This window comes from Primulina eburnea, chromosome 18 (assembly GCF_022965805.1).
Source record: "Primulina eburnea isolate SZY01 chromosome 18, ASM2296580v1, whole genome shotgun sequence".
In the NCBI taxonomy this organism is placed as follows: Eukaryota; Viridiplantae; Streptophyta; class Magnoliopsida; order Lamiales; family Gesneriaceae; genus Primulina; species Primulina eburnea.
Genome location: NC_133118.1, coordinates 4,389,093 through 4,404,260, shown reverse-complemented (window position 1 = coordinate 4,404,260; position 15,168 = coordinate 4,389,093). Strand labels below are relative to the sequence as shown.

The window sequence follows — 15,168 nt, the reverse complement described above, 5'->3', positions numbered from 1 at the left end:
GAATCGGGCAAATTTGTCTTAACTAAGGCTGGTGTATTTGTAGGAAAAAGATACCAAGATAATGGTCTCTTTAAAATGAATGTAATGAATGTTTACCGCCATGAGGCGAAGAATAAAGTGAATAATTCTGTTTACTTGTTTGAAAGTTCTAATTTATGGCATGAAATATTAGGGCATGTTAACATCAAAACATTACAAAGACTTGCAAATTTAAATGTAATACCTGCATTTAAAAGAAATCCACAAGATAAATGTGAGATTTGTGTTGAAGTAAAGATGGTCAAAGCTCCATTCCATTCTGTGACAAGAAGTATTAATCCTCTTGAATTACTTCACACCGACGTATGTGACTTAAAATTTGTGCAAACTCAAGGTGGGAAAAAGTACTTCATAACATTCATTGATGATTGCACAATATTCTGTTAAGTTTATCTATTGAATAGTAAAGATGAAGCTATAGAAGCTTTCAAAAATTATAAGAATGAGGTTGAGAATTAATTGAGTACAAAAATCAAAATGATTCGAAGTGATAGAGGTGGAGAGTATGTCGCTCCATCTGAAGAATTTTGCACCAACTCTGGCATAATTCATCAAACTACAGCACCATACTCACCTCAATCCAATGGAGTTGCAAAACATAAAAATCGTACTCTCAAGGAGATGTGAACGCGTTGTTGATAAATTCTGGCTTATCTCAAAACTTGTGGGGGGAAGCAATATTATCTGCAAACCACATTCTTAATAAAATACCACACAAAGGGAAAGATGAAACTCCATATGAATTATAGGATGAGTCGTAAACCATCTTACAAATACCTAAAAGTGTGAGGGTGTTTGGCTAAAGTAGAGATACCAAAGCCAAAACAAGTTAAAATTGGACCCAAAACTGTTGACTGCATTTTTATTGGATATGCCTATAATAGCAGTGTATATAGGTCTTTGGTGCATAAGTCAACAACTCCTGATATAAGTGAAGGAACAATTATGGAATCAAGGAATGCAATATTCTTTGAATCCAACTTTCCTTGTAAGGAAAGAAAAGAAGGCTCTAATAAACGGTCTTATGAATCTACTATTGATTCTAAAGAAATCAATGAAGAACCAAGACTGTGGAAAGAGAGCAAGAGTTAAAAAGTCCTTTGGTCCTGATTTTATGACTTATATGTTAGATGATGAACCAAGAACTATTCAAGAAGCTCTATCCAATCCTGAAACTCCTTTCTGGAAAGAAGCTATAAATGATGAAATAGAATCCATCATGCATAATCATACGTGGGAGTTGACTGATCTCCCTCCAGGTTGTAAGCCTTTAGGATGAAAGTGGATCCTTAAAAGAAAATATAAAGAAGATGGATCTATAGATAAATATAAAGTCCGTTTGGTGGCTAAGAGGTTCAAACAAAAGGAAGGATATGACTTCTTTGACACATACTCTCCAGTTACTAGGATTACATCCATTCGTGTTCTCATAGCTATCGCTGCGTTGCATAACCTTGAGATTCACCAAATGGATGTGAAGACAACCTTCTTGAATGGAGAACTGGAAGAAGAAATATACATGGAACAACCCGAGGGGTTTGTCAGTACACGGACAAGAAAAGAAGGTGTGTAAACTTGTCAAGTCACTATACGGACTCAAACAAGCACCTAAGCAATGGCACGAAAAATTTGACACTACAATGAAGTTAAATGGTTTCAAAATCAACGAATGTGATAAATGAGTTTATATTAAAGGTATTGCAAATGCTTATGTCATTGTATGCCTTTATTTAGACGACATGTTAATTATGGGAAGTAATCATGAGTTGATTATAAATACGAAGAATATGTTAAAAAGGTCTTTTGATATGAAAGACTTGGGGTTATGTGATATTATATTAGGGATTAAAATCTCTAGAATACCTGAAGGAATAGTTTTATCAAAAACTCACTATGTTGAAAAGGTGCTTGAAAAATTCAGTACCTTAAACAGTCGTCCGGCTAGAACTCCTATAGATTTAGGTGTTCATTTAGCAAAGAATAGAGGAAAACACATCTCACAACTGGAATATGCAAGGATAATAGGTAGTCTAATGTACTTGACTAACTGTACTCGTCCAGATCTTGCATATTCAGTAAATAAGTTAAGTAGGTTTATAAGTAATCCTAATAAGGAACATTGGAAAGCCTTAACAAGAGTGCTTGGATATTTGAAATATACACTGAACTATGGCTTGATATATTCAAAATATCCTGCAGTGTTAGAAGGATACCGTGATGCTAATTGGATATCTGACACAAAAGACTCAAAGTCCAATAGTGGATATGTATTCACAATACGTGGAGAAGCGGTGTCATGGAAATCTTCTAAGCAAACATGTATAGCTCGATCCACTATGGAATCTGAGTTCATTGCTTTAGACAAAGCTGGGGAAGAAGCTGAATGGCTAAGAAACTTCTTACAAGATATTCCTTGTTGGAATAAGCCAGTGTCTTCCATTAACATTCATTGTGATATTCAATCGGCAATAGGAAGAGCACAAAGCAGTATGTACAATGGTAAGTCTCGTCACATTCAACGGAGACATAATACCATAAGACAATTGATCTCGAATGGGGTTATTTCTGTTGAAAATGTGAAATCAAAGGAAAACCTGGCGTATCCATTTACTAAAGGAATAAATAGAGATCAAATATACATACGGTTGAGAGGAATGGGCTTAAAACCCACAAAATAAAGTATTTATAGCGGTAACCCAACCTTGTGAAGTGGAGATCCCATGACCTTGGTTCAATGGGACAATTAAGTTATAAATATTAGTTTGAGTACTTGGAATAAATAAAGGCTCATTCTTACAAAATCCAAGTAGAAAAGACTGGAAACATGTGGTGAGGTTAAGTTTTCTTTTAATGGTTCCTAAACCTAAAAGGTAGAGTATAGCAGAATACTCTAGTTAAGAGATCACCTATATAAGTGAGAAGTAATGGTCGCTTCAATGAAAAACACTTATGAATCTAAGATATGGTCCAGGGCCGAAACAGACACAACATGAGAACAAGGTTGAGCTAGTAGATCAACTGGTACTAGGATTGATGCCAAGACCTATATAAGTCCAGGAGGTCTTGGGTTCTAATCTTGGGAAGGCAAAAGCTCCAGTGCCTGGGCTGGAGAAGTTCTATGAGTAATGGGTAATGGGATAACTGTGAGGGGACTCAAGCCCAATCGGGAACAGCCCATGTGCATTACAAAAAATTTGCGGGAAATTTAAAATTTTTCCTTTAAAATAAATGGAGTGCCTCATTCATACCAAAAACTGATAAAATGTTTAACGTTCAACATAGCAGCGGAAGAAATTAATATTTGCCAAAATAACAAGTTAAAGTATTCAACAACTGATAAAATGTTTGAGCATCAAAAAAATGGCAAGTGCTGAAACTGAGGTCCTCGGGTGCCACTACTTCCAACCCAAGCTAGCTCACTGGTCCCCGCCCTCGATCCCGACATCATCAGTACCTACAACAATCAAGTCTAGTGAGTCTAAAGACTCAACATGCATATATCGTAAATAACAAGTAAATACTATAGTAAAATTTGCATGGGAGTAAAATTATCATGTCATGAGGCATAATCGTGAAAATAATTTATCATGAGCAATTATAATACGTGCATAGCTGAACTGAAAACCTCATGGTGAAAATATTTGCTCCTTGGAGCCCTGTACTGAAATAACTTGTAATAAATTTTCTGGTGAGATTATGGTCTACGCAAGTGGTCCCTGAAGTGAACTGAACTGAGCTGACCGATACTGGGGATCGAATTTACGTCTGATCAGACTACTGCCACAGTACTGGGTGAAACAACTGAACTAACCGGTAACTGGTGACCGGACCGATACTGGGGACCTAGATTTAATCATGATAGTAAAGTGACCACAAGCAATATCGTATAAATCTCAAAATGAATATTTTTGCACGTAATATAATTAGATAACATCATTAAATATGAACAATTTCGATCTTCTTGCATTAAAATCATGTACTTGCGATATTTAAAAATATCTATATGACTTGATTGAAGAGTGAAAGAAGATATAAACATGCCTTGGTTTGTTTTGACAGAAAACAAACGAAATAACGACGCGGCGCGGCGGAGACGGAGTGCTCTTCATTTTCTTACTTTTTCTCTTTTAAATCCTTTAAACCAAGCATGCACCATAATTATTATAATGGCGTAGAAATCTTAAACGTGATGCATGAACATTTAAAAATATTATGATTCGTGCTCAGGGCGCTGCTAGGACTAAAATCTCACCCCGGGTGCAAAATTACCATTTTGCCCCTTGAAACCCGAAAATTACCATTTTACCCCTGGACCTCTAAAATTGACCCGAAGCTTACCAAACTCCTTAAAATATCCCAAAATATTTTTATAAGTATTCCTAGTCGTAAACTCAAGCCCAAAAACCAACTTAGTCTATTTGTTTTAAAACTTGGACCGGGGTCCCGGTTTTAACCCGAATCGAACCGAAACTTAACCAAATTTTCTCCAACTTATACTATACCTTAAAAAAAACTTTAATAAATCCTAAACACTATCATTAGACCCCTAAACCCACGGCTAAAATTTCCCAAAATGCCAAAACTCTCGGTCCTCTCTTTTCTAGCCACCTCATGTGCACCTATCTTTCAAAAACTCTCTCCTCAAGCTGTACCCGTCATTCCAGCCATGAATTCACCTACTGTGGACTTATTCCAGACACTAAGGAACACCCCTGGACCAAGAACCTAGCCCCATGCAATCTCCTAACCGCTAGTAATAAAGAAAGCGCAACACACTCCCTACCAAGCCAAATCGCTTCTCCTACGGTGGATCGCCTGCTCCTGGTTTTCATCATAGGCTCAAGCCGTCCTAGACCCTGACTCATACCCACCAGGGTCTGGTCCAGGGCTGGAGGAGGACCCTCGCACGACTGGTGAGAAGGAGACCAAGAATCGAGCCACTCCCGAAGACCCTCTTCTCGCCCCTTCACCCGAACGTCCAACAACTTTTCTAAACCACATGACAGCACCTTGACACCACTAGCAGCCCATAGACACTCAATAACTGTAGCCCCTTGCACCAAAATACAGAAAAGTCGTGACAGCAACCGAAGGATGCAAGAGTAGCAAAGATAACCAAAAATCGTGCATGTTCATGAATAGATCGAGACAGGGACGTAGCCAGGAAATAAATAGAGACTGGGCTGAATAGCGACGGCTCTTCCAAAGACCGTCGCCGATCTAAATCGGCGACGGTTTTTATTAAACCGTCGCTATATAGCGACGGTTAATACTAAACCGTCGTAATTTTAGCGACGGATTTATTAAAACCGTCGCTAATCCATCCGTTTTTTTAGTGTGGGCTATGGGCTAAAATTTTTAATAAATTTAAAAAATTTAGCGACGGATTTAGTAAACCCGTCGCTAATCCCATCATATTTTTTAATAGGTCCAAAAATCTAGCCTGGGCTGGAGCCCACCCCAGCCTTTGGGGTGGCTCCGTCCCTGGATCGAAACATTCGTGTAATGGAATTCACAACAGCATTAATACTGACATGCATGATGCAAAAAAAAAGGAGTAACAAGCGTGCCTTAAGATGTTTGGAGAGCACAACGATGAGGGGGAGACTCGGTGGAAATTTTCGTTGCAAAAGAAACAAACCAACAACTCAAGCTTCGGCTGCTGTGTTCAGAAACCGAGAGAGAAAGTTTGAGTGAGGTGGGTTTTCGGCTGATGCACAATTAGGTTTAGGGTAATGAGTCATTAGGAGATTATTATATAGTAAACAAATAGTTAATGGGCCCAATTTTGTTTAATTAAAAGATTAAAAGAGAATTAGGCCCAATAGACTTAAAATTCGGTCCATTTAATCCAAACACACTCCGTAAAATATTTCGAGTTGAAAAGATTTTGAAAATATTAGCCGAACCAATAAAAAGTCCCCCGATTCGATAAAATTGCGCTACCGTTAAAAATAAAGTCCTGCGGGTAAAAATACCCAAAAATTCCCATTTTTGTAAAATACAGTTAAAAATGCTTTAACTTAATTTATAAAAACAAATCATGTAATAAAATAATTTTTTTCTGAAAATTCTCCGGTCTCTGATCCTCGCTCGAACGTGAAATGCAACTTAAAATTTTAATGCACGAACTTCTAAAATTTCGTGAAGCAAATCCTATCATGCATGAATTATGCATAAAATGCATAAAATAATTAAACATAATTTAATGAAATGAACATGCTAAATTACCACTTCTTAAATGAGTCTTTATTAACTTATCTCAATACTCCATCTCCAGTCCGGCGGTTGACTAGTTCAAGACATCATATTATTACTCAACTAGTAAATCCTATAGTATATTACTAAGGAAGGTTCAAAGTCAAAAACTACCTATCCCAATACAATAATAATTCACAAGAGCTTTCAAGTAAATTTGCATACATGCATTTATTTCATTTATGTGGGGGATTGTTGGATAAATGAAGAGAAAAGTAGAGGAAGAGTGACTGAGTTGTAAAGGGAAGGGGGTGTCTTAATGTGACTTGTCCCACATTGAGAAATTAACTAAATGAAGTTTCACTAATAAGATCCAAGTTGAGACAAGGGTTTGGGCCCCAAGGGGTACCAGAAGTATTTAGAAGGGGGAAGATGCTAATAAGTTGTGTCTTGGTGAAACACACACGTGCGCGCGCTCGACTCGGCTCGGCTCGGTTTGGTGCGGTGCGGTCTTTGACAAGTATTAATCTTTTTGGATCAAATTTATTTGGAGAATAAATTTTTTCAGTCTCAAATTGATGCACTTGGACAGAGGTACGCGCGTAGGTGCGCCACATCCCGCGCGGATGCGCGCCTGTTGAAACTCGGCCATCGACCAGAACAGGGCGCGCGGCCGTGCAGCTTCTCGCACGGGCGTGCGCGCCCTAATGTGCGCATAGCGCGCTGAGACAGTACCTCACGCGCGGCCGCGCATGTTGTCGCGCGACTGCGCGCGCTGCGCTGTTTCTGAACACATGCTCGTCCCTTGGCTATCTTGGCATCTGTTCTTGGCTGCTTTTGCACCAAACCATGTGTCCCTTGCCTAGAATTGTGTCTCTTCTATGCATCCGGTCTGGAGAAATGTGTCTCCTCTACGCAACCGATGATCATCTATAAATAATCCCTCCAACCATTTCCAAGGCTGCTGATTTTTCACTGCACTTCTTCTTCACATATTGCTGCATCTTCTGATTTTGGAAATAATTGAAAGTTCAAGCATAAGTTTGTTCGCTTGTTTCGAGATTTGTAGTGCTGCAAACTCTCGACTTGAAGTCGTTGTATCTTAAGGATGATTGCCTGCAACGTATAGCACTTTATACGGGCAATTTCGTCTTGCGGAGAAAGGATCTTCCTTGCCTCGACTTGATCTTATTGTTGTTGCTTTTGTTCGTGATTCAGGTTGCTGCGCTTTGCTCGTGATTCAAGACATCCAACATATTCAGGGTAATATCTAACAAACAACATGTGCACGCGAATTATCACGTGCGTGATTGCTAGTAAAAGTAATGTGTAAAACCTTTATAAAGAAATAAATGTGTCTGAATTTTAAAAGCAGTGGATTCAAAAAGACCTTTAATTTACGTATAGGATTTTATGTTTTTTTTTGTGTTTTACGTGCCCATAAAATTATCACGATGACAATTTTCTATTCATTTAAATATTGATTAAAAATACAATTAAAAAAATCGTACCTAGTAAAATACCTCGAACTAGGATCAACAAACCACTTTTCTCAAATAAAACCAAATCGAACCGCCTCTAAAATATGTACGTGTATTAAAATAAAGCGTGAGAAGATTCTGCTTGAATGCGAAGCCACTGTGACATCCAAACCAGGTGTAAAATTGAAATAAGTAACTGGATAAGAAAAGCGTTCTTTTTGGTTGTCGAGACCACTAAGAATCTAGTAGAGATCATAACTACAAATACATTTTTCAAAGAATGAATTAAACCAAGTGCAGCTGGTCAAATCCCAAAGAGCTATGAGATCAATGTAGAAAAATGGGTAAAGAGAGGAGGCCACCTTTCCGGATGCTTGCGAAACAAGATTTGAATCCTTCAATGGTTAAAGATAAATGCCAAGGGAAACTGTAAGATCCGATTTTTTTTTTAGTCATGCAATTAATAGTTGTAAGGAAATTTTAGGATTTAATTTTTTATTTTATATAAAAACAAGATATGCACCTTGGAGAAATTAATTTCTGAAAAATCTTTTATAAAGTCAAGGATACCTACAAAAAGGGTATGCATATTTTCGAATTTAGGAGGCATATTTTCGAAATATTGAGGGGATTTTGACAAGATTGGGATATCCTTCACAAATTAAAGAATTAAGGTATAATATTACATAGGAATTTCGAAAATTCCCTTAGGATAAATGCCAAGATTTGTGAGGATTAGATGCTTGGTTAACTTCGAAGGGAATCATCAAAACCTTGCACCAAGACCGTTGCATCTAGCCACCATATTTTCAAGATAAATCAAGGGCTATTAGATCAAGAAATCTCACAACTTAGGGAAGCAAATTTTCGAAATTTAGCAAGGGAATTGGAGCCAATATTGAGAGATTGAAGCCAATTTTGGACATAATTTGGCTACCTTGTGTAGCATCCTCCCTTCACCTATAAATATGTCATCACTCCCACTCCTCAAGTCACCCAAATTTTCGAAAATTCAGAGCTGAAAGATCCGAAAATTTCAGCAACTCCCAAGACAAACTCTGCCCGAAAATCGTCCAAGAAATTAAGCCGAAATTCTGTCCGAAGAAGGAGCAAGAAGCGACCCTATTTCTGAGACGAGCATTCACTGTTCTTTAGCAATCAAATACTGTAAGTTGGCTTATTTTTAAACTTTAAAATTTCGGATTTGGGTATGCATATTGTCGATTTTTTTTCAAGAAAAATAAATAGTCGAGTACAATCTTTTTTCTACTCTTTTCTTGTATTGTCATACGATTTCAAAAGCACTGTGAGGAGTCGACTGTATACGGGAGAGAATCTCAACCACGACGTACCCTTACGCGGTGGGGGACATAACCGCTATACGGCCTCGCCCCCTTAGAGGAGTAAAAATTAGGGACCGACGTCAGTAAACCGTAGAAAGTAGATGAGTCGCAGTGCTGGGTCAAAGTTTATGCATGTGTTATGAAGTACGTATGAACTCATGATTTATGATTCGAAATTTATGCATGTTGTCTTTATTGTGCTCGATTTTTCCCCTACTTGCTGAGTATTCCCCAAATACTGGAAGAATCCGAGCAGTTTTGGGGATGGTGAATGCAAGGAAATCGATTATCTTTACGTTACTATTAATTATATTTATGTTTCCGCATTAAAACTCTGTCGTCTTAATTATTTCAGTTTTGTAAAGACAATGTTATTTTATTGAAATTAGGATATATAAACTGGTTCGGTTTACACTGTGCTACGAAAGGCTTGTTGTTTCGATTGTGTGATTGTTAAACAACGCCGGTGTCAAATCCCGAGTTTCGGGGCGTGACATTTAAGTGGTATCAGAGCCGCCAGGTTCATAATCCGAGTGGAAAAACCGATTTTTCAAAAAAAAAAAAAAATTTCGGACGAATTTCAACTCGAGGCCGATGCTACCCCCTCCGAAACGGCCCAACGACCGAGGCTCACCACCTTAAAGTCAGTGAGCACCATGCTGAAATCGCGAAAATCCTTCGTTTAGGCCCGCGAAACGTCGTTTTTGCCGTTTTAGGAAATATTCGTAGACCCTATAACTTCTCGTAGAAAATTCCGAATTCGATTCCATCAATTGTTCTGGAATCCTCTCGACATATGCTTCGAACCCATATGTCTAATTCCAAATTTTCCATTTTTGGAAAAAAAATATATATTTATTTAAATTTCGAAAATTTCATATATATTGCATATTCTCACTTCTTATATACTGTCTATTTCGGATTCTGAGCATTTCAATTTTTTTTTGATTTCAAGAAATGGCTCCATCTACTCCCATGCAACCCCACACCCATGCCCAAGCTGCCATTCGTCTGAAGGAGCTTGCCCTTCACTATCAGTCGTCAGATTCGACGACTTAGAGCCAGATTGAGTGAGAGGAGGAGTGAGGTCGAAACCTTAGTCGCTGAGAAAGAGGAGGTTCACGTCCGCCTCAACCAGTCGATATATCAGGGTGAGTTAGTGAAAGGTGATAATATGGATCTAAGAGATATCATCGAGCAGTGCAAGTATCAGCATGGGAAGCTACGAGAGGATGCGGAGCGCTGTCGCAAGGAACTTGAAGAGGAGAAACAGCAGAATGCCAAGGGTAAAAGAAGACTCGAAAATCTAAGTGAGGCTATAAGCTGCAGTTGCCAAAGTGAACCATCAGCTAACTCAACAGGGTGAAGCGCTGAAAACAAGATCAAGGAGAATAAGAAGGATACGAACTACACCACCAGAGTACCATAGATCTGTTGGACGAGGCAGAGGCAGATGTTTAGGGGTGGAAGACACAGGTGGCCCAGCTTAATGCAGAGAATGCCCAGCTCACCCACATGGTGGAGCTACTGCAAGAGGAGGAGCCAGAGGAGGAGCCGGAAGAAGAGGAACCGATAGAGATAGACGAGCCTATAGCTGCCATAGGAGATGGAGAGATAGATGATTAGAGTTTCTTAGTTACCTTTCCCTATTAATAGGAGTTTATCTTTCCATTGTTGCTATTTTATTTCAGTCAGTATGATTTATTTCCATTCAGTACGCTTTTCTCATTTAGTTGTTTCTTTACATTCAAAAATTAATAAAATTATGATTATTTATTAATCTCAGTTGTTCATGTATATTCAAGTTATGCTTACTTATTAACTTTAGTTGTTCCAGCATAACTTATCTATTCAATCTTGTTATATATACAACAAATTCTTAGAAGCGTTTAACTTGTAGGAAATGGCCGGTAAACCACCAAGACAAAACCGCAACCCCCGTTATGCTAACAACAACGACAACAACAACAACAATGCCAACGAAGAAGGCAACGTACCTCCACCCTCAGTTCAGCCTTAATCAAACAGACTTGATGGCTATAGCCACGATCGTGGCTGACAACACTCCAAGGGTTAGTGAACCCGAATGCCAATCAATCACCACCACCTCCACCACAGCACGGAGTAAAGTTTCATTATGAATCACTGCGCAAGAACAGGTGCCCAACTTTCAGTGGCGCTGCCGACCCCGAAGTTAGCCAGAGCTGGCTCAAAAGCGTGGAAAATCAGTTGAGACTGTTGGAAGTCCCGGATGCACTAAAAGTGGACGTGATAGTGCCATTCCTGGAAGACAAGGCAGCTAAATGGTGGGAAGCAGTCTCGCCAGCCATGACTGCTGCTGGATCAATCACATGGCGAATCTTCCGAGAAACATTTCTGAAACAGTACTACCCGGCAGAAGTCAGACTGCAGAAGCTAAGTGAGTTTGAAAATTTCAGTCAGTCTCCAGATATGTCAGTAGTGGAATATACCTCTCAGTTCAATGCCCTTGGATCATATGCTCCAGCGATTATGGCAGACGAAGTTATGAAATTGCATCGTTTTAAGAAGGGGTTGAATAGCAGGATCCAATCTGCTCTAGCGGTCTACCAACCTGCCAACTTTTCAGACCTAATGGGTGCGGCTATCGGAGCCGAAGCTGATATTCATCGAAGAGAAGGGAAAACAGGAACAAGCGACCCCCTGTCAGCCAGCCTTCCCAGGGAAAACCAGTGTTCAAGAGGCCCAATCAGTCAGGTGGACCTCCCTCAGGGAAATTCTCCGCCAATAACCATCAAGGACTCAAGCCATGCTCAACATGTGGCTTCAAGCACTCCGGGGAATGCCGAAGGGCCAGCGGTGTATGCTTTGGATGTGGAAAATCGGGGCACAGAATTGCAGAGTGCCCTACCGCCGCCAACCGACCAGCAGGGCCGAACAGAGGAACAGTGGCCAAATGCAAGAGCAGGCCCTAGTAAACCAAAAGAAGACAAACCTAATGTCAGGGTCTTTGCCATGACTCACGAAGAGGCCGACGACGCAACTGAAGTCGTGTCAGGTACCATTCTAATTCAATCAGTGCCTGCTTATGCATTATTTGAGTGTGGTGCTACCCACTCATTTATGTCTAAGAGGTTTGCTAAGAAGTTAGGACGTAAGTCTGATAAGCTAACTGAATCTTTCCGAATAGCCACACTTACAAGTAGAGCCATTGAAACTGATGAGATTTACAGAGATTGTAAATCAGTATTAGTGATCAGAATTTTAGCTACGACTTGATACAGTTGATCATGGTCGATTTCAACATCATCTTAGGAATGGATTGGTTAGCAAGAAACAGTGCGATGGTGGATTGTAAAGGAAAAAGAGTCAAACTCCAAACCCCAGATCAGGAAGAAGTCATGTTTCACGGTACTTCCAAGGAACGGAAGTCACTACTTTCCGCATCTCAAACCTGGAAAGCCATGAAATCCGAGGAGGACATCTACCTAGCGATGGTCAGTGAAGTAAAAGAGGAAGCTGAGCTGAAACTGGAAGACATCCCTATAGTAAGAGAATTCCCAGAAGTTTTCCCAGAAGAACTCTCGGGGACGGTACCGAACCGCGAAGTGGAGTTCGAGATCAATCTGGTTCTCGGTGCGGCACCAATCTCTAAAGCACCTTACAGAATGGCACCAGCCGAACTCAAGGAGCTAAAGGAACAGCTCCAAGAATTGCTAGATAAGAGGCAAATTCGACCGAGTGTGTCCCCGTGGGGAGCTCCAGTACTCTTCGTGAAAAAGAAAGACAGGAGTATGAGATTGTGCATTGACTACAGAGAATTGAACAAGATCACAATCAAGAACAGATACCCTCTACCTCGGATAGACGATTTATTTGATCAGCTTAAAGGAGCCTCCGTCATTTCTAAACTGGATCTGAGGATAGGTTATCACCTAGTTGAAGGTCAGGGCTGAAGATATCCCAAAGACAGCCTTTCGAACCTAGGTATGGGCATTATGAATTAACAGTGATGCCTTTTGGTTTGACCAACGCACCGGCAGCATTCATGGACCTGATGAACAGAGTATTCAAGCCATTTTTTGATCAGTGCATAGTGGTATTCATCGACGACATTCTCGTCTATTCGCCCGACGAGACGAGCCATGAAGAGCACCTCCACCTTGCTCTGCAGACCTTAAGAGAGCATAAGCTCTATGCTAAGTTCAGCAAGTGTGAATTCTGGCTAAGGAGTGTGTCATTTCTGGGACACGTGGTCTCGAGAGAAGGAGTGTCAGTGGATCCAAGAAAAGTAGAGGCAATTACCGAGTGGCCGAGACCTAAGAACGCCACCGACATCAGAAACTTTCTTGGATTGGCAGGTTATTACCGAAAATTCGTCGAAGGGTTCTCCTCGATAGTCGTGCCACTGACGAGACTCACACAGAAGAATTCTAAATTCACCTGGAGTGAGGATTGCGAGAAGAGTTTCCAGACACTGAAAGAGAAACTCGCGTCCACACCAGTGCTGATCTTGCCAGCAGAGAATAAAGATTTCACTATCTACAGTGACGCCTCTAAGGACGGTCTAGGGTGCGTACTCATGCAAGAAAGAAGAGTGATCGCCTATGCGTCAAGACAGTTGAAACCGCACGAGCAGATTTATCCTACTCATGATCTGGAACTAGCAGCGGTTGTCTTCGCCTTAAAGATTTGGAGGCACTACCTCTATGGTGCTAAATGTGAAATCTTCACAGACCATCAGAGCCTCAAGTACTTGTTCACCCAAAAAGAATTGAATATGAGGCAACGACGATGGATCGAGCTTCTGAAGGACTATGACTTGACCATAAGCTACCATCCGGGTAAAGCAAACAAAGTGGCTGATGCGCTAAGTCGGAAGGGCCCAGGCAAGATAACTCTAGCTTCCCTCTCGGCACAGCCATGTCTGCAGGAGACCGTCAAGTTAAACCAAGATCGAGATCCGATACTGATAAAACTTAAGGATCAAGTCAGAGAAGGGAAATCTCAGGATCATCAGATTGATGACAAGGGAATCTTATGGATGAAAGGAAGACTGTGCGTGCCCGACAGTGATAACCTTCGCCAAGAGATAATGGCAGAGGCGCACAAGTCTAAATTTTCAGTCCATCCAGGCAGTACGAAAATGTACAGGGATCTCAAGAATAGTTTCTGGTGGAATGGAATGAAAAGGGATGTAGCAGAATTCGTTTCTAGATGCCAGGTATGTCAGCAGGTCAAAGAAGAACACCAGCGACCTGGAGGATTACTGCAACCTTTGGAAATTCCCGAATGGAAGTGGGAGCATATTTCCATGGACTTTGTAGTAGGATTGCCAAAATCTAGGCAAAGCCACGACGGCATATGGGTGATCGTGGACAGACTCACAAAGACTGCACACTTCCTACCTGTCCGCATGAATTACAATCTCGATAAATTGGCTTCGTTGTACATGGACAACATTGTGAGAATGCAGGGAGTGCCAGTGAGCATCCTATCTGATAGAGACCCAAGATTCGTCTCGCGCTTTTGAAAGAGCTTTCAAGAGGCCATGGGAACGAAAGTGACCCTAAGTACGGCATATCATCCGCAGACCGACGGACAAACGGAGATGACCATCCAAACATTAGAGGATATGCTGCGAGCGTGCGCTCTTGAATTCAGTAGCAACTGGAGCACTCATTTACCCTTGATTGAGTTTCCGTACAACAACAGCTACCACAGCAGTATCGGAATGGCCCCATACGAAGCCCTTTATGGAAGAAAATGTCGATAACCACTTTATTGGGACGAAGTGGGAGAGAAAGCTGTGGTAGGACCCGAGCTAGTACAGATGACAGTAGACAAGGTTAAAATTGTATGAGAAAAACTCAAAGCAGCTCAAGATCGACAGAAAAGCTGGGCAGATCTGAAAAGAAGGTCGGTAGAGTTCAACGGGGGCGAGAAAACTTATGTGAGAGGAGTTGTCAGATTCAGTAAAGCCGGGAAGCTGAACCCTCGATATGTTGGACCCTTTGAAATCTTGGAAAAAGTGGGCACGCTAGCATGCAGGCTGGCATTGCCTCCAAACTTTTCAAGAATCCACAATGTGTTCCACGTATCCCAACTGAGGAAGAACATTCCAGACC

At 40.7% G+C, this 15,168-nt stretch overlaps 1 protein-coding gene across 1 annotated transcript; it reads left to right on the top strand.

The window, feature by feature from the left end:
• The first annotated feature begins 10,964 nt into the window (after nucleotides 1-10,964).
• On the top strand, nucleotides 10,965-12,319 carry LOC140819051 (uncharacterized). Its single transcript, XM_073179065.1, has 2 exons — nucleotides 10,965-11,054; nucleotides 11,105-12,319. Exons 1-2 carry the CDS (start codon nucleotides 10,965-10,967, stop codon nucleotides 12,317-12,319), a joined length of 1,305 nt encoding a protein of 434 aa, XP_073035166.1.
• Nucleotides 12,320-15,168: the final 2,849 nt, after the last annotated feature.

What these genes read in the sequence shown, in the direction of transcription:
- LOC140819051 (XM_073179065.1), top strand. Translation starts at nt 10,965, where the DNA reads ATGGCCGGTAAACCACCAAGACAAAACCGCAACCCCCGTTATGCTAAC. An exon ending in ATGCCAACGAAGAAGGCAAC is followed by an intron (nt 11,055 to 11,104) that starts GTACCTCCACCC and finishes TGATGGCTATAG; the next exon opens with CCACGATCGTGGCTGACAAC.